This window comes from Ambystoma mexicanum, chromosome 2q, assembly GCF_040938575.1.
Source record: "Ambystoma mexicanum isolate Mex_15411 chromosome 2q, UKY_AmexF1_1, whole genome shotgun sequence".
Lineage (NCBI taxonomy): Eukaryota > Metazoa > Chordata > Amphibia > Caudata > Ambystomatidae > Ambystoma > Ambystoma mexicanum.
Genome location: NC_090924.1, coordinates 1,234,593,086 through 1,234,620,217, shown reverse-complemented (window position 1 = coordinate 1,234,620,217; position 27,132 = coordinate 1,234,593,086). Strand labels below are relative to the sequence as shown.

The 27,132-nt window shown below is 41.0% G+C and overlaps 1 protein-coding gene across 1 annotated transcript in view; it reads right to left on the bottom strand.

Moving 5' to 3' along the window:
• Positions 1 to 27,132, bottom strand: part of THSD7A (thrombospondin type 1 domain containing 7A) — a 1,346,262-nt gene that overhangs the window by 289,017 nt on the left and 1,030,113 nt on the right. The window contains exon 11 of the mRNA XM_069648630.1: positions 5,543 to 5,646. Coding sequence (XP_069504731.1) covers positions 5,543 to 5,646 — 104 coding nt within the window. The remainder of the gene's footprint in view (positions 1 to 5,542; positions 5,647 to 27,132) is intronic.

Here is a 27,132-nt window from a genome sequence, read left to right as displayed (position 1 = left end):
TGAGAGAGAGTATTTGGCAGGCACGTAGAGCACCTCTTTTTTATTGAGTTTAACATCAGAGAGTGTGAATGCATTCAATCGTTAATGGCATAGAGACAGTTTGGAATGTTGATAGAGGGATCAGAATAGAGTTCAGGAAAAGAGGAGAAGATTTGAGTGTTGTACACAAAGAGTTGGTGTGAGAAGCTAAAGGAGGAGATTAGTGCCCCCCGAGCAGAGGTGTAGCGTGTAAAGAGGTGAAGACCCAAGAGCAAGTTGAGAGGTGTCGTTGCTCCAGGAGACAGAGAATTTGCAAGGCATTAGGATAGTGGATAGGGTGGAGTGCTTAGCTGAGGAGATGAAGTTGGAGAGATTCGAAAGAGCTGTTTCTGTGGAGTGACGGGAGCGGAAATCTGCTTGTAGGGGGTCTCGAAGGAAGTGGATGTCCAAGAAATGTGTAATATATATATATATATAAATATATATATATATATATATATATATATATATATATATATATATATATATATATATATATATATATATATATATATATATATATATATATACCCCTTATTGAACCTGGCACTTGTTTTTGTGCCTGCGGGAGTGCGATTCGCCCTTTCCTCCTTTTTCTGCTATATATATATATATTTAAAGGGCCTGCGGTAGCCTCCCTGTAGTTATGATTAAGTTGCTCAACACACAGGAAGAGTACTTTTTGGGCGGCTTATAACTTCACCCCCCTGAATGAATCCTCATGAAACTTTGCAAAAAAAAAAGTATATGGCACTCTCAGATTGATCCAGCGAGGTTTGGTGAAGTTTTGTCAAGGGGGGGCAAAGTTATAGTGGGGTCCCAAATGTGGTTTTTCCCACAGATGCAGCCGGAGCGGCAGCTTGGTCCCGAAGGCATGCTCATGTAAATTTGGTGTAAATCCATCCAATACTTTTTTTGAAAACGAGCAAAAAGTTTGTACATTTCTTTTTGTGATATCCGAGTTCAGTCCCCAAACTCATTTCCCTGTTTGGTCCATGCACAGGTCACAGATTGGCCCAGAGGGTGACATGTTGCCCGCAGACACAGGACGCACCCGCTGATTGGTCAATAAAAACGTGAGGTGTGACAGATATTTGAAAATGCCTGCCATGTTGGATTTGCGGTAAAAACATTAAAAACACAACATTACACTTGTCAAACTAATAAAACAATGTCTGGGGAGGCGAGGGGTGATGAGGATGGGATGGGATATGGCCTTAAAAAGCCAAAATACAGGCATGTTGCTTCTCCAATGTCCGCGAACAGTCCGGGGCAGTCCTGTGATGTTCGCGAATATATTAGATGTTCAAGGGCATCTTTGCTTATTTGTGCTTTACAGGGTTTGTGAAAAGCAGTTTTAGGATGGCTTATAACTTTGGTGCCACTCAATGAAACTGCATGATATTCTAGACCTGATTCATTATGGTTCTGTTCTGTCAAGAGGGAACAAAATTAGAGGAAGTTCCCAAAATAATGTAAAGGCTTATACATGTGGTGCCATTTGACCAATGTGCACAAAGGTTTGCAAAATGATTTTAGATTTAGCTATACATCTTTTTGCAAAGTTTGGTGGGAATTGTAAAGATGGGGCTAAATTAGAGGGGGTATCAACATTTTTAGATGGCTTATAACTTTGTTGCTGTTTGAAGAATGTGGAAATTTTCAGAAATATTAGAGACTCATCCTTGAATGTTTGTGCAAGTGGGGGCTAAGTTATATGACTATTGTACGTATGTACATTTTTACACTTTTGGGAGAAAAAATGGGTTTTCCAGCAAACTGTGTAAGGAGCACTGGAAAAGACCTGAAAGCATGATTTTGCAAACGTGTCTGTTTTTTTTATTTTTTGGCATGTGTCATAATGTGGGTGCAAAACATAGTGATATACTTTTGGTGACTGAGGTATAGCCTGTGGCAATGGGCAGTGGCCAGATTGTCCGGGTCATGGCATAAGGTCATGACCCAGACAATCTGGCTAATGGCTATGACCACGAGGGATGACCAACGCAGATAAAGTGGCCATATCCACCAGGTACCGGCTATGTGCTAAATCTTTTCAAAATTGGGATAGGTTTGAAAGGAAAAACAAAATGTGCGTGTCCTAATATGGTCATAGGGTTCTCTCTTTGCCTTCTGCAGGCTGCCATGGAAAGGGAAGAGGGGCTAGGTGTGTTTTTCTTCCTACAGCGGGATGCTTTGGTAACCCGGGGTGCTAATAGCCTTCATCCCTCATTGCAGGGGCTGGAATGGGGGATAACGGTCAGAAGCCCTCGTTATCTGTCATCGCTTCACTTGGGCCAATAACTCAGGCTGGTGGGCCGTTATCCCCCATTCCAGTCACTGGAACGAGGGATGAACACCACATTATCTCCATTAGCATATCACAAAATGCTACTGTAAATGTTGGAAAACCTTATTGACTCTAAGTACTTTAATGAGAAATGTAAAGTAGATGGACTCTATAAGATGTATTTATTTTTTGTTCTATTTTTGAACTGTGAAAGGTGGTTCCTAAAGGAGTTATTATTATTTTTTGTATTTTTGCAGGAGAGGTTAGAACGTAAGGTGTGGAGGGAAATGAGTGAGGAGGCACCAAGCACTAATTTGGAGGGGCAGGCGGACAGGGGAAGTTGTTGCATATGTGTGACATCTAAGGTAGGGGACATTGTTTCTCACGCTCCTTGATTACAGCTTCAAAAGCACTTCAAAATTGCTTCCCCTTCCAGAGTGGTGTGTTGCAGTATATACAGAGGACTGTTATCCTCGTAAGATAAGGACTAACAGCCTCTTGTATTGCTTGCAAGGTAGCTGGTGGGATTTTGTGTAGAGAGAGCAGCTGCTAATCTGAAACGATCTACATGCAATCTCAATTTACTTTTTATAGTGCTTGCTTTTGATGTTTGCCTCCTTTTGTTGCCAATCTCATCACCCTTCTCTATTTCTAATATAGAACATCTCCAATGCCACTCTTGCTTGATACAACAGGCACCGCCCACACAGATCTATCTTTCATCATCTATTTAATCCTTCCAGAGCATACCTTCACTGAATCAGAGGCCAGGCTCAGATCGATCACCACACATCCTGACATCAAAACATCGAGGTGCTCTGGGCCAGGGCCATCCAAATACGGCTTGTGAGAAGCCTGAGAGCACACCCTAATCACAACACGTCATGCACATACTAAGGTAGTCACCCAGAAGCTAAATAACAAGCATACAGCAAACACCATGCTTTTTCACCCAGTTAAAGAACCATGCACGCTCATAACAAAAACTCCACAGTGAATAGCAATGGAACGTTACCTCAACTTCAGGTCAGAGCCTGTTTTTCAATTTGATTTTCTCATTGAAAAACTATTTGTAAATTAATCCATCAGACTAAAGTACAGAATGTGTGCTAAAATTGCCTGTGTAGAATCCAGATAGGTCTCATATCCCAAAAATTTCTGTTTCAAGGTAATACGAAAAACATCCTGTTATTACTACTAATTCTCAGTTGTGTCTCAAGATACAATCTCTGATATGTTCCCTCTGCCTGCAGTTTGCTGTTACTTTGAATTAGTACACGAGCATCACGCTAAGAATTTACCTTCTTCATCCCATGGGCTGCTTCGCAGGCTTTACCAGCCGGTGAACCCCACTTTCCTCCACGCAACTCTCGAGGCGCACGCCAGCCATTCCTGCATTCCATTCTCTCCCGTTTGTGTCCTTCCTCGACACCGCAGACCCGTTCGCCATTTTCTTGCTGCATCACGTTTTCAGCAGGCTCTGTCCTTGTTATAGGAAACGTGCTTTACTCATGCTTCCTAATACACCTTCCTGACTAGTCCGTTAACTTCATGAACGTTTGGATTTATTGCAGCCATGTTATATCTCCGCAATGGCTGCCATACATCCAAACTGTTCACAAAGTGAATGGTCTAGTCTCTCTGGTAATGATGTGCATGGCAATTCTGAGACTGCGCTTGACATCAGGTTTCCTGTTCACGTCTGTGAACCTGTTGCAATTAATAGCAATGAAGCCCTCACTGGGGGGGGGAGGGGGTATTAAGGCCTGCACTTCACTCAGGCCTGTAACTGGGCCCTGGGGCAATACCTGATGCAGTAATGCCCCCACACCCCAGCATGGGGTTTATTGCTTAATTCTGCTGGGATCTTCCCATAGAGGATCCATATTTAACGTTCTAGCAACCATCTGTATCTGACTGAGCCAGTTAGTAACTCTGTTCCCTGGGAGGGACAAAATGTCGACTCAATGACAAGACTGAAGTCATGGATTAGACCAGACCATATCTATAACATATGGGCCCCAGGTCAATGGTCTAACTAACAAGGCACATACTTACTCCACTTTTTCTTGAGCAAATATATAAGAAAACAAGACTGACTTTTTCAAAATAAACAAAATGTACTAGTGACAGCATGTACTATTGGAAGTTTTGTTGAGGGTTTGGTTCAGGAAATTCAACAGTGCCAAGGCTTCAGAATCTATGGCATCCAAACTGTGGTGTTAATCGCACGTTGTGATGGGTTCATGGCAGTAGCCAAAGATAAGTCTAAAGACATGAACCCCACATGCCTACACAATGTGCACTGGCACAGAAAGAGCACATTTATTTCAGGGACTGATTTAGAGTCTGGCCACACTATTGTGTGCTGCTCAGATTTGAGGTAGAACCTCTGCAGGCACAGAAGATACACACTCATCGGGTATACCACCACCCGAAGTCCTTTCCGACCTCCTTCCGTTACTCTAACGCGCACACACCAACACACACACGCTGAGCAAAAACCGATTACAGCAGTAGCTTTAGTCTGCCCATTCTGATTGAAAGCCTACAATTAGAGCATGCAAAGTAATGCTAACAGAAATAAAATGAAAACAAAAACACATTGAGACTGAAAATGTCACTACCCCAGCTTTGTTTTACATGAAATGCAGATTTATTCACTGCTTCCCTTTCTAATATGCCATCATTTGAATCTCTTGGTGACATGGCTAAAACTCACATTTACTTTTAACTTGTGTTACTGATAGTTAACCCCTTGTTAACAAAAAGTCTGATGGTGGCAATTCCATCAGGTAGATTGCCTTCTCGATTGTGAACTACATTATTTTAATGAGGCATACTCCGCAGCTACCTGACTTTCCCTAATCTGCAGACTAATACTGCAAGTTTCCTGAGCTTGTGCCGTCTATGCCTGCCATAGCATAGTCACTAAACGAGCAAGTTCAATACTGCAAGTAAAAAGCTTTTAAAACATTATGAGGTACGCATGAAAATCACAATGTGGAACCAGTAGATTTGTGAACTGATTACGGCAAATTAAAGCCAGGCAATGCCTTTTTTGCGCTTTAGAACACAACTCTGCATAATGTTCAAGATGTGCATTTGCACCCCGCATAGGGCATCCGAATATGTTGCCAGTGAATGGAAAACATTTCTTCAACTTGTATTTTTCACTTGTGCATTTGGGCTGATGAGAGCAATTGATGCAAAACGATCATGAAACAAGCATACCTCTTGCTTGTAGACCTACTCCACAGGTTTCATGTGCTCCAGGGCTATCTTGACGAACATACCAGGGCACGAGTTGGCACCTCCGCCATTTGTGTGTTCTCCATCTGAATGAAAAAACAGAAGAGATACAGTAATGCATGTTGTCAAAGTAGTATGATAAAATGTATTATTGTTTATATTGCACATATCAAACAATGAACATGTAAGGAAAAGGACAAATGAAAACAACTCCTTTATGCCTCCAATATGTATTGAAAACAGTGCTCAAAGTTAGACCTCCCTTTAATGTAAGTAGTTATATAAATAGAAGGAATATAAAACATAAGCTGAATGAATGTACATCTTTTAAACAAACTGTGCACGTGTGCGTAGTAGATGTACATTTCATACATTTACACTAAGAAATGTATAAAAACCCACATTACAGTCTGGACTAACATTGATGTAATTTGTAAGGAGATGTAAATTACATACATGTACAAACTGTACAAATTACATACATGTACAAACTGTACAACTCTTATACACCTTCTATAATATCTCACATCAAAGTCAAACCTCACTTTAAGGTGAGTCTTCTTCGGTATAGGATGTGTTTGGGACATGTGGCTTTCATGACTTCATACCAAACACTCATACGTTACTTAAATGACATACACTCACATTCCAGATAGCTACACACCAAATACTCAACACAATCTTACATCACCTGCACTTATGATACACAAACCTAAGACAAACATACTAACAACACACACACTATTACACCACACATTTTTACTACACTCATTCGTATGACTTACACTTTTCAGAGACACACTCTTATGACACACACAATCCTGTCAAACTCACACTTATGACACATGTTCTTACGACATGCACTGTCACAGCATGTTCTTATAACACAGGCACTTATGACACACACTTCCAACACACACACTTATGACACACACTTTTACACCATGCACTCTTACACCACATGTTTTATGACACACATGGCACACACTCTTTTAACACACACTCTTAAGACACACACTTATGACATACACTTATGGCATACACTTACAACACTCCCACATATGGCACATGTTCTCATGATGCACACTCTTATGACACACACACTTACGGCACCCACAACTATACAACACTTTCTTATACCAAGCATTCTTAATAGACATACACTTACAACACTTTCACACTTACAACATACACACCTACGACACACACTCTGATGATATGTACACTTATGAAATACCCACTTATTAGATACACAATTATGACACACACACTGGCGATGCATACTCTTATGACACAAACTGTTACATTGCATGCTCTCATGACACCCTCTGTTGCATGCTTTCATGACTCACACACATGACACACACTCTTATGACACACACACACACAATGCTCTCTTATGCTACAAACAGTTACTGCACTTGTCCAACAACACAGGCAATTATTACACATGCTCAGAACCATTGCACTTCTTCTATACAAATTGTACATGTATGTGAAGGAGATGTACATGTCCTATATGGATTCTAATACATGCATTGACACACACATCAAATTCAGCACTGACTTTGAAGTAATTTCCCATATACATATGAAACATAAAACAATGTATACACCTCCTAAATGTCTACAAACTTATTTGTAGGTTCATACATATAGGTGGCAAATATGACAAATTAATTTCAAATTACATCACACCAAACACTCATATGCTACTTAAACACCAGCCAGATAAAGCCCAGACACTCAGATGCCTCACAATTCACACTGTAATGACACACACTCTTAAGAAACACACTCAGGGCTAGAAGACATGGGCTAAATGAATTAAAATATTGTACAGCAGCTGAACATGTATGTGTATGATGTGTACTTTATGTACCTGTACACTAATATACTTATAAAAACTCACATCAATGTCTGTATTAACTTTGATGTGACTTTTCATATGCAGATAAGACGTATTTGAGATGTAAATTTCAAACATGCATGAAATGTAATCCTTATGGCTCATACACCATATGCACATACTCAGGTAAACTTATACGATGCAGATACAAACACTTAACACATACCACTACAATTAGTAAATACCACTACAAATGCAACCCTAAGAGTATGGAATACTAGTATAGAATACTACGATCCTAACAATATTATTAAATTAGGTGGTGGATTGTCTAACACACACCATTGTAAAAGGTCCATTGATGCTGCTTACTGCTCAGGAGCTGGGGGTTTAGGCTCAGCCCAATGGAGATTGGGTTTTCTCATCCATTACCTATGATGACCGGCAATAGTTAAGAAACACTGCACTAGGAATATTTCATGTCATTCGAGTCAAAGATAAGGGGGTCTGTTTTCTATGTCAGAAGTGGTGTGTACATTCATAGCAGCTGAGGTCCTGTGCTTAAGTATAGGTATGTATTGAAGGGAACACCAGATGCTTTACTGGACTAATGGTTTCAGAGAATGAAAAAGAAAACACTAGACCAGAGGTATTCCAGTGTGGTTGTCAAAGTATCTTTTGGAAATAAGGATACATGCTACATGACAGAAGGAATGAGTCTATTGGGTGCGGTTGATATGAAGAAGCCAGTACATTCAATGTAAATGTTTCTATGGTAGAAGAAGAGAAGAATGCTTTTATTATTCATCTGTCATTACAGTGTGGAGGTTGCCAAATGCAAGGGAACAAGTACTGAGGGGATCATGTGATGTGGGAAGGAGGCTGACTCTGTTGCAGGGAGGGGACAAATGGGATGGTGTTAACATCCAGAAAAATACATTAATATATAGAGAAGGCAGAACTTGAGGGAAATTGTTAAAGGACAACGGTGAAGGATCAGGGATTTTTGGGGGATTTTCATGGTGAGGCCTGATTCACTGGTGACTGGCGAGAGCTTAGAATGAGGACCTTGGATAATCAGACTAATTCTGAAGTTTCAGTTGCTGAGGGATGGTGGTATTTGTGTACCTTAAGACCAACATGCAGTGTCCACAGATAGCAACCTAGCTTTTACACAACTAGGCCATGGGAAAAGCCCTGGTATACATCCTGTACATCTATATTAATTAAATTCAATAGTAGTACAGTGGGCCAGTTGAATACATATATCATTTTTTATTGAGAAACCATTATGAAAAACATGTTAATGAAAGATAAAAAAAAAGGTACATAAGTCACACATCAGCATGGTTATCCCATCAAATCATGTCCAATTGCTAATTCGTACATTTACTTTTATTGTCATATATATATATTTTTCTTCGCAACAATCTTAAGTGGGGTTAGTAACATGAGTGAGTGTCTAGTGCCGAGTTGCTATATGGTCATTTATCCTCACGTTTTTATGTCTGCACCAGTTTGTGTTTCTTGTTTCGAACAGAGCACCAATACGACTCAATCTTTTTTATGGGCTCCTTCGAAGCCGTCTTCAGGACACTCAAGATGCTTTAGCTGTACACTTATATCACGCTTCTTCATGTACACATGATCATGGACCTCATTACGAATTTGGAGGTAGCCATGCCCTTAAGGGCATGGCTACCCCCAAACCCGGGTCGGGGTTCCCTGAATGGGGAAATACCGGGCCATTCCGACCTTGGAGGGCCTGGTATTTCCCCATTCAGGGAACCCAAACCCGGTCCATCCCCATTCCCATTGAGCCCCCATAGGGCTCAATGGGAATGGGGAGCATGCTAACAACGGGCCCATTAATGACGGGCCCGTTGTTAGCATGCTTGGCCGCTCCTGGGGCCCGCTAAGGACGTCTGCTAAAACCAGGCACTCCTGAGCGGGTCCCGCGAGCGGACTTCGTAATGTGGCGGTAAGGGGTTAACGGCTTCGGCACCTTTACCGGCGCTGTTAACCCCATACTGCCCTCCTCGTAATGAGGCCCCATGTGTGTAAAGAGTTCTGTTCCTGTTTTGTAGGTAGTCCAATTCTGATGTTTATTGTTGTCTGTTCACTTTCATCTTGAAGATATGTACAATCAGGTCGAGAGCGTCTTTTCCCTTTTGTCCAAGCTGTAATTTTCTGTCTAATGCGTCTGCCTGTTATTTATCCAAAAGCACAGGTGCATTGGGCACTTATTCTTTTAAACAACGGTTTGAGCAGTCAAATTAGATGTTTATTTGGATTAGTTTTTTTCTGATTTACTGGCTCCACGTATTTCTTTGTTTTCCGGACCGTGGTTGCTGTGCATACTTGACTTATTCATCCATATATTTCGAGCCCGTGCCACCTATCCTTCTCGCTGGAAATATATATATAAATCAATGTCTAATCAAGGGTCTATACAAATATATTTATATATACTTAAAATGTATAAACACACCAATGTAGAAATAACTGTTAGAAACACCATATAAAAACTGACCGGTGTGGAAAGAATGACGAATATACAAAAGATAGAAATATTCAGCACTCTGGGTAATGAAACAGGGGTGATAAGCTCATAAGCAACCACAATGACTTAAAAAAGAAATGTCTAAAGGGAGAAACGGGCTCAAAAGTGACCTAACCAGTCTCTAGGGACCAAAGATGAACCAAGGAGGCATGTCTGAGTCAATGTTACCTTCTCGATGTGGTGTGGGTCGAGCTAGGTTCTGATGCAGTGGCACATGCTGGATCAAGCCGTGAGATGGTGCCTAGTTGGTTTGAATCTTGAGTGTGTTGCAATTTGAGAGCAGCATTAAGGTCATGCAGTTTGGATGGTTCACCAGGGTCGAATTGGGAGGTGAGACAGTTCAAGATGTTAGTTACTGGTGGTTTGGGTTGGTGTGTGACACGCTGCTCAAGCAATTTGTGTCACGGTCTGTCCGTTTTAAGTGGTGTCCTTTGTGCTCTGATGAAGGTTTCAAAGAAGCATCTGTTTGAGTCTGGTCCACAGTGGCAAGCAGGCTGTTTGTGCCGAACAGGTGATATGCTCCACTTTGCATGATACAGATGCGAGCCGGTTTGCAGGTGCGATGTATGGGTGACATTCATGTTGATTGGAAAATGAGGGATAGTTGGTTTCGAGGGAGGTTTGATTTTGAGGAAACATGGGGAATGCCACTCGGAAGCCTTAATTCTATAGGTTCAAAAATATTTACTGCATATCTGGACAGAGAAGTTATACACCTCTATGACTTCACCGTTTGTGACATGCACATACGGTGGATTCTCTTTTGTGCCACACCTACACAATGAAAGACACTGATATATATCTATATGTTCAGTTAAAGCTCTCTGAAAGACTATTGGGGCTGATTCACACGTGAGTGTCATTAGTAACTCTGATGTAGATTAGCATTGCAGAACACCTTTTCCCGCAACTGCAGTAGGACACACATTGCCCATGTCAAAAAAACATATCCTTTAAATGCATGTTTTGCACCAGGAAAAAGAACCAGGACTAGAGCATACATTGCCATGGGGCAAATATGGATTGGAAGAATATGTTTTTGCAATATGGACATTTTTTCATTGGTGCAACAGACAATTGCATCAATGCCACGTTTAGGTTATACCGTCCATAGTCTTAAGTTATTCTTGTAAATAGAAGATTAGTTAGGAGGAGTTAGCCAGAGTTAGTAATGGAAGCGTCCTTGTGGATTGAATAGTTGGTCTCCAGTATTGATTTATATTTAGTCCTGCTAATGCCTTTGTGACTCCATCGTGTTCTGCATTACAGCTGAATACTTATGTGGATTAACATGCTGCATTGGACCTAGGTAGATGTATATAATGCAACTGACATAGCATGTTGGTCAAAGGAATTGAAAAAAAATGGCTCATCAGACTCTGTGACCAACAGGAACTGTATGGTACTGCATGCAGGGTTTTTCTGTTGACAAATGTGGCCTGTATGCAGATAAAGGATTGGGCTGCAGGGGGATTTTCCTGACAGTACACCACACTAGCATATGCAAGTGGCAACATGGGTGCAAAGAAGCCCTGCAACGGCCACCATGACTGGAGGCTTGATGCAAACCCTTCACCTATATTATCATAGTGCTAATTTCAGGAGATTGGTCGTAAAGTCTGCATAACAATACCTGCCACGTTTACATTATAAACCCATATACCGTTACCGTTGGAGAAACCGACTAACACAAATGTATTTTGCTGCTATGGTAATGCAGAATGGAGCAAACAGGATGAGCCCCAATTCATATTATCTAAAAATGTTTCCACTAGAGAAAAAATGCAACAGACTCATTTCTTTTCTATGTTTGCTGCGTAACATGAAAAGAAATTTAGTCACAGATTTATTTTTATGTTATGCAGCCAACATGGTACTGAAGAAACAGACTGATTTCCTTTTACCTTAGAGCAAAGGTTTTTTAGATAATACTTATTGTGACAAAACCTGTTTGCCCCATTTCGTTTTGTCAAAGCATTTACTCCATTTTTAGCACTGGTGCACATGTTAGATAATCAGCCCCCAAAAGTATCTTAATAGATGATGAATTATATATCCTGCATTTGTTAGGAACAGCAGTCTCTGAACTGCATTAATAAAAGTTTCCTATTGTTATTTTTTAATGTGTGCAACACACCGCCATTTGGCCCGGTATATTTCCCCTCCACAAACGACGGGTCGGAAACAATAGGCCAGATCCTTAGTAATGACAGAAGGCACATGTTGGTCATCTTCTATCAAATAAAATGCTACTTTGCCATAGTGAGGGACATGTCAGGAGAAGCATCTTTGGAAAATGTGAAGTTGCATGGAAACCACACAAGGACCACCCAATATTGGACAAGGAGCTAACAAAAATGTTCTCACGTCAGGTCTTATCAAAGTGAGTCTACAGAACTGAAAGCAGATCTTTCCAGATTATTCACTGCAGGCATTGGCACAGGCTTAAAAGTATTGCACTGCTGGAGATTAAACATAGTGACCTATTGACCTCCTGTAAAATCTAGAATAAGATGTTTGTGGTTAATTGCGAAATTGTGCGGCTCTCATATCTTTGTTTTCACCCTTTTACTTCTTCTTCCCATTTGTGCATGCAGCAATTCAAGAGATATGTGCTGCCTTACAATGCACCAATAAATAAATAAATAAATACATACATACAGACGTGTTATATATTCTTATAAAACTTCATACACAACATACTGTTAAGGTAATGCTGATGACTAGCATTACTGAAATCAAACTCATTTACTGTATCAGAAGATTCTTCTAGATGATTAAATAATGTTGTCAGTTGTACAACGTGCACCATTGAATAGTAACAGGGGCAGGTGACATTATAAGGAACTATTCTTACAAACTAATTGTATTGCAAGGTCTTATGGTACTGCCCACTTGACGAAGGGAGTCTCAAACATCCTAGGACCTTCTGATTTATACATAAGTGAACAATGCGACCAAAGCAATGCTTAATGTGTCATTATTTTAAGATCACAAAATGAATTAAGTATGACAGCTAAGAGGATGTGCAAGATTGCATGGTTACTAAGCCAATGCTTTAATCACTACACCAATAATCCTTTCTCAAGACAAATTACAGCAGTTAACTGCATATTGCAAGAGCAAGTATTAACCATGTGAGATGTAAGGGACAATTCACTATCCAGGATGAGTATTGTTAATGACCCCAATCAAGCAATCCCACTAAGTCAGTGCCTGGTCTGGGATGCCCAAGGGAAGCCCTTATTTATATATTTTTATGTCCAGTTCGTGTACTCTGGATGACAACCCTTATATAACACCCCTCTCTTAGAATCCCCCTGACCCCACTGAGCCAAGAAGTAAGTTTGTTTTGCAAATTTAAAAGGTTTATTTGAGAATTAAACAATATATATATATATTGCACTTTTATAATAAATTAATAATTGATATCACACTTGTGAATATGAGCAGTAATCAGCAATAGGTAATCCTACAATAGCACAGTTCTGGTGGCTTATGACTAGGAACAGGGGAATAAGGTATCAGAGAATGCTTTATGGTTTCAAGGAGATGCAAAGACGAATAAAAAGCAGTACAGAAATAAACTTGATATGATTTCAGCAAAAGATAATGTGATCACTTTTTCTTTGACAATTCACTCCCCACCTATGCAATGTAAGGAGATGGAAGTAACACACACAATTCTCAGGAATACACACAAATGCAATACAAAGTTCCAGTTCCCCCGAGCGAGCTTAGAGGAAAACAGGTATGATTTTAAACACACGCACAATCCTTTAAATGTGGTATGCAATGAAGTGAAAAATATACTCAAATTGCTTTTAATTCCCTATAGGAGGTTCAGGGTGAGTGAGAGATACTTTAAATCAGTTCAGGCCAGCCCTATTAATGATTCAGGGATGGTTATCAAGTTGAAAACAGAATTCTGTGATGGAAGCAAAAGATAAATGTTTTCACACGTGGCTGGAATGAAGCAAAATGTCAAATCGCGGCAATTTAGTTGCGTGCGTCGAGCGCAATTACGGAGGCTCGTTGGAAAGCTTAGAATATTAGCTTCATGATGAAAGTTAAATTACGTTCCTAGGACAAACGGTTCCAGAGATACGGACAATTTTGTGAAGGTAGATTCTCGAAATTAAATTTTAAAGTTCAGAATGACAGATGACAGTTTTGCAGCTTTGAATCAAAAGAAGGGACACGATTTCTATGATGCAGTTCTCAATAGGTTAAAATAGTTTGAATTAGATTATTTTAAACTAAAAGATTGGTTTTGCACAGTTCTGGCTGAGTACTCACACTATATGTTGGACAGGAATGTGACTTCGTCACGGATCGGGTCAGGATTGGCTGCGGTTCTCTCGCCACTGGGTACTGGCTCTCTGGTTCTGCTCACAGCGATCTGGGTCAGCTCTCAGCACTGCACAGTGATCTGGTCTGGGTCTGGTCTCTCTGGATAATTCTGCCTTCTGGGTCTGCTACCGGTTCTGGCAAAAGTTCTTGGCAAAGAATTCAAACAGCTCGCCCGGCTGTGAATAGTTTGGTTAGGTTTTGAGGCCTGCTGAAGAGAACTCAGCTTGTGGGTTAGGCCTTTGCTTTGCGTTCTGGAGTCAGAGTTCTAAGTTCTGGTCTCTGTCTTGCTGGAGTCAGTCCGGATCTCTGAATCTGAAGTCGTCTGTCAGCGTGCTCCGCAAGGAAATGGAAATTGAATGTCCCTACCTGTCCTGCACAGTCTCCTTTTATGTGTTTTGAAAGTGGGTGGGTCGGCTCATCTTCTATGCCCAACCCACTCAGGGTTCTGATAGGTTTAAGAATTTTCGGTGCTCTCACTGGAGAACAGCGTTGTGTGTCAGAGTGAGTCATGAGGTGTCATCTTTATAGCATACAGAAAGAACACTCCCCTTTGCTTTTACCTTAGAAAATCATTTTTCATAACTACACATATTTCCCAGATACACAGTTGTTTGACATTACATGTACATATTACAGATTACTTATGGTCCATACTTGTTCAACTCTGATCTTCCTAAGAGCTTGCATTCAAAAATGACAACTTATTTTCGTTTTTGGTAGCTTTTGCAACATCGGTTTTTCATCAAATCTTTACACAGACCTGTACCCTCTTCCTGAGCATATTAATCTAAGTTATCATGTCTCTAGCATACATACAGTGTCAGTAGTATTAATAATTAGCAGGGTTTTGCCTCAGAACATGGTACAGAGTTCAGTCTAGTCTTAAATTGTGGGTACATTTCTTAGATTAAGGATCTCCAAATTGTACATTTCTGTCATCTGGTTACAATCAGTTATCAGTGTTCTTATAAAACATATATTTGCCTTCAATTAAATTCACTTCAGTGTTTGGGTCCGCCCCCAGAAACTTGGGAGTCAAGGATCACATGGCACTTCTTGCTGGCAGAGCTCTGTTTACAGTCCACACCCAAATCAACATACCCCATTAAATTGCAAGAGCCTATTGTGTTGGGTTCAGCAGGCTGCAGGAAATGCCCTCCCTCTCAATCACCAGGGCCACGTGATATCCTGCCTTCTTGTGTGTAGTTCTGAGGTGAGAAGGTTTCCCAGCCTCTTGCAATGTTAATTGAATCAGCCTGTCTTAAGGGAACAGCAGGTGTTTAAAATGTTTAATTAACCAAAAAGGCTTTGAAATTTCCAGCTGTCTCAGGAGGCTGATTAGCTTCTGAAGTAGCAGTTCTCCTGTCAGAGTTTAGACCGCTAGCGCCGGCTTGTGGAAAATGCCCCTGTGCACCCATTTTTGGGATCTGTCTTGAATTAATGCATTTCAAAAAGGGGATTTTGCTTGATAGTATATAATCCTTGCTTAACACGGCATTGGTGTTTTTCCTTTGGCACCACATTTCACTCATGGCGCTCTTGACCCAGCACGCTCGCACTGGTGGGTGGCAGGTAAGGCGACCATTTTGGTGTGCGCAAAACTGCACGGTTTTTCTGGATTCTGGCGCACATGTGGGCTTTTCCGCCATCTTGAATTTCCTAAGCCCACCGCACCAAATGTTGTAGCATAATGACTCAAACGTGGGTCATGACACCCAACAGTATGTAATACTTTTGACTGAAAGCTTGTTAGTTTGACACATTTGATTAAGTGGCATCTAAAAAAGGATAACTACAGTGAGAAGTCATCACCATAAGGTCTGTAGGACTATTTGGTTTTAGACTGTATCACCAATGCCTCCATTGTGCTGAAATACATAATATGTTACAGATCTTCGTCTTGGCTGTCATGCTCTAAATGTTATACTGAATCACCTCTGATTAAATCTGAGGTGTTGTGTGGTGGAGTGTAAGCTTTTACAGTTTGGTCTCAATTTCTCAATCTCAGTCTCAAACTAACTGTTCTTCAAACTTGAGGAGAAATGTGCATTTTGTTACAAGAATTTAAAGAGATGTATTGCAGTGTGCTGCTTACTCTTTCATATGTGTGGGACACCTTTAAGTTATGATTTATAACTATGTACAACCTGAGCGACTGCAAATATAAAAAGCATGTTAAGACTGATGGCTGGTGATAAATACAAACACATGTAGGGGACAACCAAAGACAAATGGCGACTGGTGTGTTTTTTTGTCATTTATCGTAAAAAGGATGTATATGTGGAATGCAGACAGTTCCCTACTTCCTTGCTATATAGCACCTGCCAAATGGCACTGAGGTTGGTTTGCCACACACCAAGAATATTTGGTACTGAACATTATTTTTTTTAATTAGTTTAAAGTGCAATTGGTTAATGAAAATCTTATACACTACAAAAGAAATATATTGACAAAAACAATTACATATCAGTCATAACCAATTATCAATTTTCAAAACATATTATAGACAATTTCCTGTAAAGAATACATCATGAAGGAGGTGGGGATCAAGATAAGAAAAACATCTAAAATGTTTTGAATTATAAAAGAGAGTTAAAATAGTTAAAATAGTACATTAACAGATTGCTCGCTTCCAAATGTAAAATGCTGCCCCAATAAAAACCTTTATCTCTCCCTCATAGATAACTGACCAAAATTGGTCAGATTCGATCATTAGGAGATCCCCAACTATGTGAACATACCCTTTATAATACCATTTCTTTAGCTTAGAACACATAGTGAGAATAAGTCTTACAGTCTCTACCTCTATATTACAATGCCTGCACAATCTTTCCACTCAGGGAGTATTTGTCCATGCCCCGGTTATTTCATTACAGGGTGTTCAGGTGTAGTTGCAAAATGAATCTTCTTAAAGCTCTATTACCAATATTTAATTGATATTCTCTCGGAGTTGCAGGTTTAAGACCTTGGAGGGCGTTAACTGCATAACGTGACTTAGTATAGAGGTAGGATTGATTTTCACTCAAGTCCCAGATGTCAGCTTTTTCCTTAAGACTTTTCAAAATATATACACTGTTGTCTTTCACCATAGGGTCTTTATAGCCTAAAGCCTCAAGGAAGGGCAGGACTGTATTTTGTAGACTTACAATATATGTGTTCTTAAACCTTCCTTCGCTTTTATTTTTCCTATAAGATTAAGAAGTTTTTCTTCTTCCGCTTCCCCCGATATTATTCTGAAATAGAGTTTGCAGTATCCAATTTTCCACAAGGTAGAAGGGAAATCAGCCCCAGTTCACATCTTATAGCTTGTATAGGCACAGTGTTAGGTAATCCTAGAACAGGTCTCCAAAGCTTCCCTTCCAGGTGATTGAGTTTGCTCAAATATTTGTTCTCCACTGTTTGAAGAGCATACATTATACTTGGAATGATACAGCTCTTATATACCTCAAGAAAGCCTTCGATGGAATTACTTCCTTACTAGCCATATATTTCCTTATAACATTTCATTTCTTTCATATTTTTCGGTTTACCGCCTCTTAAACAATGTATACAGGGGTTGCTCGGAATGGGCATCCCCAGATATGGGTCGGCCTCGACAACTTCTAATTTAATAGAATTGATGTACCACCTAGAGGCACATTTTTTTTCTCTCTTCTTTTGTTGCTGCAAATACCATGCTCTTGGTCTTGTTTATATTGATATTTAGATTATTTACCTCAGAATAAGAGAACAGGCCATTCAACATTCTGTGCAACCCTACTGGAGTCTTATCCATAAGGATGGTATCGTCTGCATACATTAGACCACATATTGCTTTTCCACCCACAATGGGAGGGAAATTATTTAAGGCAGTGAAACTCTCCCACATATCTGAAACATATAAATTATACAGTATTGGCGATGTTACACATCCCTGCTTGAGGCCAGTATTGGTGCTAATCGCGGGTGATAACAACCTCCCTTTACCCAAACAGATTGACACCGTAGTCTCCCTATACATTTCTTCCAAGAAATGAAGAATTTTAGGGCAGACCTTTTTTCCCTCAGTTTTTCCCACAACAGGGCCCTATTGACACAGTCAAAAGCTTTCGAGTAATCTATGAAGCACACATATACTTTTTCCCTTTATCCATAGAACCAGCTATGATGTGTTTCAACATGGTCAAATTATCCAGGGTACTGTATCCTTTTCTAAAACCAGTTTGTTGGGGAGAGAAGTGACCCTTCTCTTCCATCCAAAAATTCTACTAACAGGGAACAAAAAATCTTACAGCTGCTATCAGCAACTAATACCTTTAGCCAGAAGTTCCAAGCACATTAATAAAGTAAAATTGTCTACAGTCATTCCAACTGGTGCCTTGTCACAATGTGACAAAGTACAGAAAGTTACCTGCAAACCAGGAACCCTAGTACCATCTTTCTACTTGACAGTGTTTAAATTGGAACATGATTCCTATTTAGAACATGATGACCACACAGGAAGGATGCCATTAAAATGATAAGAATGGCTCACATTTGGCATTATAAAAGAATTAGATAAACCTTTTGTGCATACCAAATCATATAAGATTCTTAGTTGGCTTGGGAAATGATTTATAACTCTACAGTTAGTCCCGAGCCTAATCCCCATTACGCCACCCCCTCGGAGGAGCAGGCGCTCCCAAACACTGCAAGAGCGGTGCCCCCCACTCTGAGGAGTATCCTATGCAATGTATAGCTGCGATGTAAGCCTGACGGCTTCACTCGACTCACAGCTGATTTACGGCTGTTTTTTCACGTTCACACAGCGGAACGTGCTGCTATTGCTTCGGCATCTGGTTTAACTGCCAGGTGCTTGCTTTTGTGCACCGGAGTGCATTCTGAGCATTCATCCACCATTACTTACCATGAGTAGTGGAATAGCCAAAGATGGCCGTTCCTGTTCACAAAGCGACACCTACAATCTATTGAGCTCCAAGACCTGCATCCTGACCATCGGATTGGCTGCCCAGTGCTTCATCTGCACCAATCCTTTACCGGCAGGTGTAAACTGGCCCACCCCTCAAAGGCTCACCATCTAAGGCTCTTGTCCGGACCGTCGGCCTAAGACTCTGCATCTGCGACCCTTCATTATCCTTGTGAGTACCAAGCCACAGCCTTACTATTTGGCCCGCTTGCATATGCTCTTTGTTAACCCCTGCCACTGGCTATTCAGGCGTGCCCCTCTAACTATTATCCCACGCCGCTTGATTTGAAACGTCTAAACATTCGATCAATGTCCATTGAGTTCTTGTAAATGCCTTGCCACTTTACGCTGCTTGCATCATTTCGGATCCACATGAAACAACTATTCATGTCCGTTTGACTATCTGACCAAGCACTGGACCAATCACTTGTGATCATTTGCCCAAGGGGCGCCCTCACAGACCTGCCTGCATAGCGCTACAACATTATTGTTGTTCTTTCTAACTGCTTCCCCAACTCCCAACTGTGCCCAACGGCCAGCGTTAGCCGCTTTGTTTGTGCACGCTATCTGCCATGACCCCAACTAGAAACTCTACCCTAACCTATATTACGGCATCACTCAAACCTTATACAGTAAGCAGCTCCTGATCCACCATGCTGCATTGTATTCGTTCATTGCCTGTTGTTTTTGGTATACTGTAGCTTTAATTTTTTGCTCTGTAAAACCCATGTTAACTCATTGCTAATATTTGTAGTATCTGTTCACTGAATATCCCTCTGACTGATGTATTTGCAGTGCCTGTTGATCTAATGATTTGCTGGGCCCTCACGTATTTCCCATGCATCCACCAGGTGTTAGAATGCTCAGATCTCAATACCACAGTGATTTTGCTCTGCTCTCACCCTCCCTACTGAGACGTGTACCCAAGATACTCACACTTTAAACAACATGTTACATCCCTTGACTATCGTGTGTGCCTTGCTCACACACTAAAATCAGAATCTTGCATAGTGTCCTGCTGACTTACCTCAGCCTTTGGCAATACTTGTGGTTTTAGGCATTATGCATCTCCTATACACCTGCATTGCTGCTAAACATTCTGCGTTTTGCCTCTTCCTTGTATTAACTACTTTGACGGTGACACTCTCTCATTATAACAATGCTGTACCTCATACATGGCACCGTCCTCATTCCCTTCTATACAGCACACAACCTAGCAATATTATGCATCCTAGGTCATTTGGACAAAGCCCTGGAGCACTTTGTACAACACCACACAGCAACATTACACCTCTACCTTGGTCCCCTCTACTCATTCTTTCAACCCTTACCTCAATTCTCCTGCACTCTGGAATGAGCACTTTGCCTTGAAATCTACAACCAACCAACCTTGTGCTACACCTCTGAGGAACTATAGACTGGGCTCTGGACTCCTGCATACATCCTACCACCTCGCCAACACCACGAGGCAGTCTAACAAATCTCCACCCACTACAACAGCCCATGCCACCCTGCCTCACCTACCCACTACAAATACCAATTCACCCACAAACACACCACTTGCTCCTATGACCCTGATCAGGGGGGCTCTTATCAATGCCAGGTCACTCACTGCACATGCACTTGATATGGCTGACCTTATCCTCACACACAATTTTGACTTTATCGCCATCACAGAAACCTGGCTCCACCCTGCCTCAGTACCACTCCTATCTCTAGCCATCCCTACAGGCTACACCATCATTAGAACCGATCGCAATACCAAACAAACCAAAGGAGGTGGCATTGCATTTATTCATAAAAATTCCATCAACCTACGTATCTCCACATGCTAATCACATCAGCGGAATTACTCACAGTCAAATTAACACTAACACCTAGTCAGACTATCACACTTCACTTAATCTACAGGCCTCCTGGTTCTATCTCCACATTTGCTGAAGACTTAACTCACATTCTCGCCTCCAATCTCAAATTATCGTACTTGGTGATCTCAACTTGGGTCTACATGACCCCAATGATTCCCCAGCATTCGACATCAATAACTTGCTTACTAATATAGGCTTTACGCAACTTATCAATGAGCCAACAGAGTCTAAGGGTAGAATCCTCGACTGGGTATCTAGCCTCAACTGTGAAATAAATATGGACACCATTTAACCGTGTGTCTGGACAGACCACAATCTAATCACCTTCAACATCTCTGCCAAAATTACCCACACCAAACCTGACATCACACCTGCTATCTCCACCAGAAATAAGAGGGACATAACATGTGCTAAACTGCTCCCACTTATCATTGGTAGACCTGTTTAACCAGACTATACTAAAAGCGCTAGACCAAATTGCATCTATCAAACTTAGGAAATCGAAACCACAGGCCCGCCTCAACTCATGGTTTACACCTCAGTTTAGAGTCCTACGCAAAGACAAATGTAATCTAGAAGCACGCTGGAAAAATAACCCTACCGAAATGAACAAAGCAAGCTTAGCTTTAGCCACCCTGAACTACAAAGAGGCTATACTTCAGATGAAAAAAAGAAACATATAACAAACGTATTGAACAAGCAAAATCTAACACCAACGAGCTTTTCATAATACTTAAAGATTAGAATCACCAGTCCCTCCCCCTGATACTTGTATCAAAGACAGCTCCTGGTGTGCCAATATTCAAAAGGCACTCCTTGTTAAAATAGCCACTCACCAAACCAAAATCAACAATAAAAAAACTAGCCTGCAGTTCGACCCACTTGACAAATCTCACCATACCAGTATAAACTTTAACTTCCACTCCCTGAAACCATTTAACTTCTCACCCCTCACTATTCCTGAAGTTGAAAATATTATCAATAACCTTAAACCTTCAAACTGCCAAGGAGACACATGTCCAGCCTCTAATATCAAGCAGGTCTCCCAAAATGTAGCACCTTTCATCACTGCATTTATAAATTCCTGCTTCAGCTCGGGGACTGTCCCCGACAACTTCAAGGACACTTGGGTTATCCCACTTCTTAAAAACCATCACCTGATGCCAACATAGCTACTAACTACAGGCCTATCACCACTGTTCCTTTACTTCTAAAAATCTTGGATTGCGTGACCTATCTGCAGATCCAGGATTACTTGGAAACCAGCAAACTCCTGGGACTCAGACGATCGGGGTTCCGGCCGTGTCATGGCACTGAAACAGCATTGATTGACCTCAAAACATGACCGAGGATCTCAAAGATAAGGGTAAACTTGCCCTCTTACTCCTAATTGCCTTATCCGTGGCGTTTGACCTAGTCAATCACCAAATCCTCTGCCGACACATTAAACTAACAGCCCATTTCTCGGATAAAGCTATGGCCTGGATTAGTTCCTTTCTAGATAACAGGTCCATGAGGGTCTTCTCCTCATGGACCTGACCGCATCTGCTGACCTTCACCTGTCACATGTGGAGTACCACAGGAATCGTGCATTTCACCTACACTTTATAATGTGTTACAAAACCACTTTTCAATATCTTGGATTATCTGGGTGTCACCTATACCAACTACGCAGATGACACCTAGATACTCATACCCATCACTGGAGACCATATAGCTGATTCCCTCACTGTTAACTCTATCTACCAAGTTATCCAAGCCTGGATGGCGCAACATGAACTTTGGCTGAACGATGAAAAGACAGAGCTTCTAATACTAGTCACTCACCAAAGACTCAACAAACTTGAGCCTGCTTTTAATTCCTTTACCATCGACGGGAACACCATTAAAGTCACAAAGGACACTAAAACCCTAGACATCTTTATCGACTCCACTCTCTCTCTGTCCAGGCAAACCAATGCAGTATCTTCCACAGCAGCCTACACATGGAAGCTGATCACAGCCTGACGCCCCTTCTTATCTCCAGCCAACTGTACCAAATTAGCCAGGACTTTGGTAATGTCTAAAATTGACTACTGCAACGCCCTCTATCTTGGCACTAACCAAGGTAACCGCAACAAATCACAGATTATCCAGAACAATGCCATTAGAGCTACATTAAACATCCCTACGAATCACCACATCTCTGACACTAGACAAAGTCTCCACTAGTTATCAGTAACACAAAGAGTATCCCTAAAAAACCTTGCCTTGACTCATAAATGTATCACCAACCAAGCTTCTGAGTTACCTCACCAATAGATTTACTATCCATACCTCTAATAGACCGCTCAGAAGTGCCCAGTACAATTATCTAGCCATAAGCCACTTCAACCTCCAGAGATCTGGGGAACTAGCTTTCCTGTCTTGGCGGCGAAACTCTGGAACTCAATACCTAACCCTCTCAGAGCGGAACCTTCATTCCCAGCTTTCAAGAGGCAAGCTAAAGCCTAGCTGTCGGCCGGGAACCTCTATTGAGCCAGGCTGTTCACCAGACACTCTCCTAGACAAACTTTCCTCTGCCTGTCTGTACATAGAGAATTGTTGTTGCCTTGTTACTGAATAATTATTGTTTAACTTTTGTTTATTTGTCATTTATCTTATATGTAAATCTCCATGTATATTATCTGTATTGCCTATCTTGTCTGTATCTCAAGTTATGCGGCCAGATGCCCTTAGGCCAGGTGCACTCTATAAATAAAAATAATACAAATACAGTGAAATCTCTCAAAGACTAATTTGTTTTGTTAGTCCTGCATACATCTTCCAATGTGGGGATGTGTATGCGTCCAATGTGACTTGCCTTCATTCAACTGGAGTAGAAAGATGCATTTTCTGTTATTATGAAAACTCATTAGCTTCACAGGAATACAAGGAGGCATATGGAGCATGCTTCCAATTTAATGAAGGGTCTCAGCCTTGCAAGTTCATCTTAAAATACTAATAGAGGCTGAAATATGATGTGCTGGCCGATAAGAATAAGAATGTATCCTATCACTTTCCAGCCTCTTTGCCCAAGAAGCAGGCTTCAAAGACCTTTTTTTGCAATTAATGTGTCTCCTTTGGACCTTGACTCCTCATAAAAGATGACCAGATGGTCAGCCTAATGGACATTCAAACAATGTCATGGTTAACTATTTGCTGAGAGGCCTGTCTGCATCATAGTTACACAATGCCAAGAAACGAAACTCAGAGTTTAAACATAAACATTAAGATGATCAGAAATATAATGGTTATATGAATCAATACTATTCACACGTTTAAATATACATGTTGCTTAAAAATCCACAACCAAATCACTTTAAAAAAACAGAAAAAGTGTTTCAATCCTGATAAATTCATCTATCATATGGAAGCAAATTCAAATTGCCTATTTATTACAATCATTCTGAACATTATTAATATATGATATCCATAGTTCATCAAGCTGGCATGTAGCTTCAATGAAATATGGTACAAAAATGTTTTTTGCATCCGAAATTGTGAAAGCAGATTAGCCACACACCTTTTAATATCAGAATTATAATCAACCAATGAAGATTGAGGCAGTGTGTTCTATAGGAGAGCCTGACTATGAAGAAAGCCAATGGCAAGATTTGACCAATCAAAAGGTGTGACATAATTGTGGGAATTTAACCTATTATGAAAAGAGAAACACAAAGGGAATGGTATCTGACTCTAGGATCATAAGCTAAAGAAGGGATATCACAAGTTCAAACTGATGAGTGTTTAACCTGCACAATAACTGGAGAGTTGGGTAATTTGAATATTACTTGCAACAGGCTTGCCTTCTAAAAGGAAGGAGAGGCTGACTGTGAGTTCTTTGAAAACTCATCAGGACCCGTTCCGACTCAGCACCTTAAATACTTTTTCAAAGTGACTATACAAATTCCCCAAACGCAATTGGAACAGCCCCCTAGAATTGGTGGCGTACTAGATCCCTGGCATGGGATGGATGGGGGAGGTGATTTTTACTAAGGGGCACTCATTACAAATAGGACATTTTGGTATTGTTGTGTGAAATGCAACAGTCCTTTCCCACTATACCTAAAGCAAAGTGAGAATGGTCTGTTTATAGAAAACGCAGAACCAGGGCTGATAATTGATTAATCATAATGATAATAGGGCCTTGCAATTTACTGGTCCAAGCCATATTCTACCGCCAGGAGACCGGCAAACGGTACTAACATTAATGGCATCCGGTTTGGTGGACTGTTCAATGTATTCTGAGTGCCGGTAACAGTGGTGAATCCCCATTCCATGGAGTCCAATAGGACTCCATGGGGGAATTGCTGGTAATACTGCTGCAGGTAATTCCAGCTATTTTTGCCAGTAAGGTGGCGGAATGACCTTCAGCTTATGGTTATTCCGGCACCTCACTGGCAAACTTGTACTTTGATGGTGTGGTAACGTTCCAGTAAATGGAATTACTGGCATGGTATTACCACACTGGAAACGTTAGAATGACCCCCCCCCACCATGTCCCTTACTGTCATCAAATGGAATATACCATATCTACTATTATCGGCAATAGTCCCAGAGCACCCTTGTTTTCTCTGTGTGCTCTGCTAACTCTCTTTCCTTTGAAAGAATGAAGATGCTCATGCATGGCCAAACACCTGACTTCTAGGCACATGTTGGCGTTCTTAACCCCTCCCATTTCTCTCTCATTAAAGCACTCCTCTCTCCCTTTTCTGTATTGCGCACCCATCCTTTACAGGTTTCTCTCTCCCTCCTTTTACTGCTTCTTCTACAACACATTTCATCTCACTTCCTGTTTTGTCATTCTCTCATACCGATACCCTGCTGTTCCTTACCCCAAACGCTCTCTCCTCCACTACTTTAACTCACTTGATTGCTGACTATCCTGTTCTCGTACCCTTTTTCTTGCTCTCCAATTATCTCTCTTGCTCTTACTGCGACACTCATAGAACACCACAGTTGACTTAATGGCCTTTAGACAGTCCCTGGCTGGTGTCACCCACCTATTTCTTTTTCGTACATTATCCAGATTCCCGCTCCTCGTCACTGAATCCGAATTCCTTTTCTCTTGCACTCTATCTTTTATTTATTTCCTCTTCCCTCTTATTTTTTCTTACATTATTTATGCCCTCCCCCGTTTTACTTGTTGATCCATGCAGTGTTTGACAGCCCTCCCTTTCGACGATGAACCAGCGCAACACCTAGATTGTACTCATAATTATGCATTTGTCTGATTATGCGCTGGCATTCTCGATCACCTTTTGTGCCTGCTGCATTCTTTTGTGCTTAGACGAAAAATGCCCAGAGCCAAGATTATTTATTAGATGCCAACGAGGTATCCCTTTAGTAAAGTCACCAAGGTAAGAGAGTTAAACATTTTTGGAAATAAAGATACTTTCAGTTACAGAGCTAGCTTTACATTAGTATAGCACAAGGAAACTCGGTCACCCTGCTACATTAGATCACTCTACAACCTCACTAGGTGGGTCATACTGTAGCGCCAATGTGGTGTAATACAATATATTCACTATGTATGCCTAATTAATCCTTGGCATTGCAATTCAGACAACATGATGACATGAACCCTTTCTGACCACAAACCAACAAGAAGAGACCTACATGTCCTATGTCTGCCAGGTTTCCAAGTTTCCTGTTTGCTCTGTAGCCTAATGTGTTCAAAGTTCCATTAATCAGCCAGGCCTCATTGCAAACCCACAAAACCCTGTTTGGATTAGACACTGCTGCTTGCTTTCTGAAAATCATGTTATATTTATTGGAAATGGTGACATTCAACGGGTTAATAGGAGAAGGTGGAGTGGGAGGACACGGATGTGCACATAAACATGATCACTTTAACTTTGACAATGTTAAGAAGCAGTGCTGTATACAACAAATAGTTCTTCTTTTGGTTAAGCTCGTTCAGTAAAATACATTGACAGGAAATTTTAAAATCTGGTTCAATGGAGTCTTGTA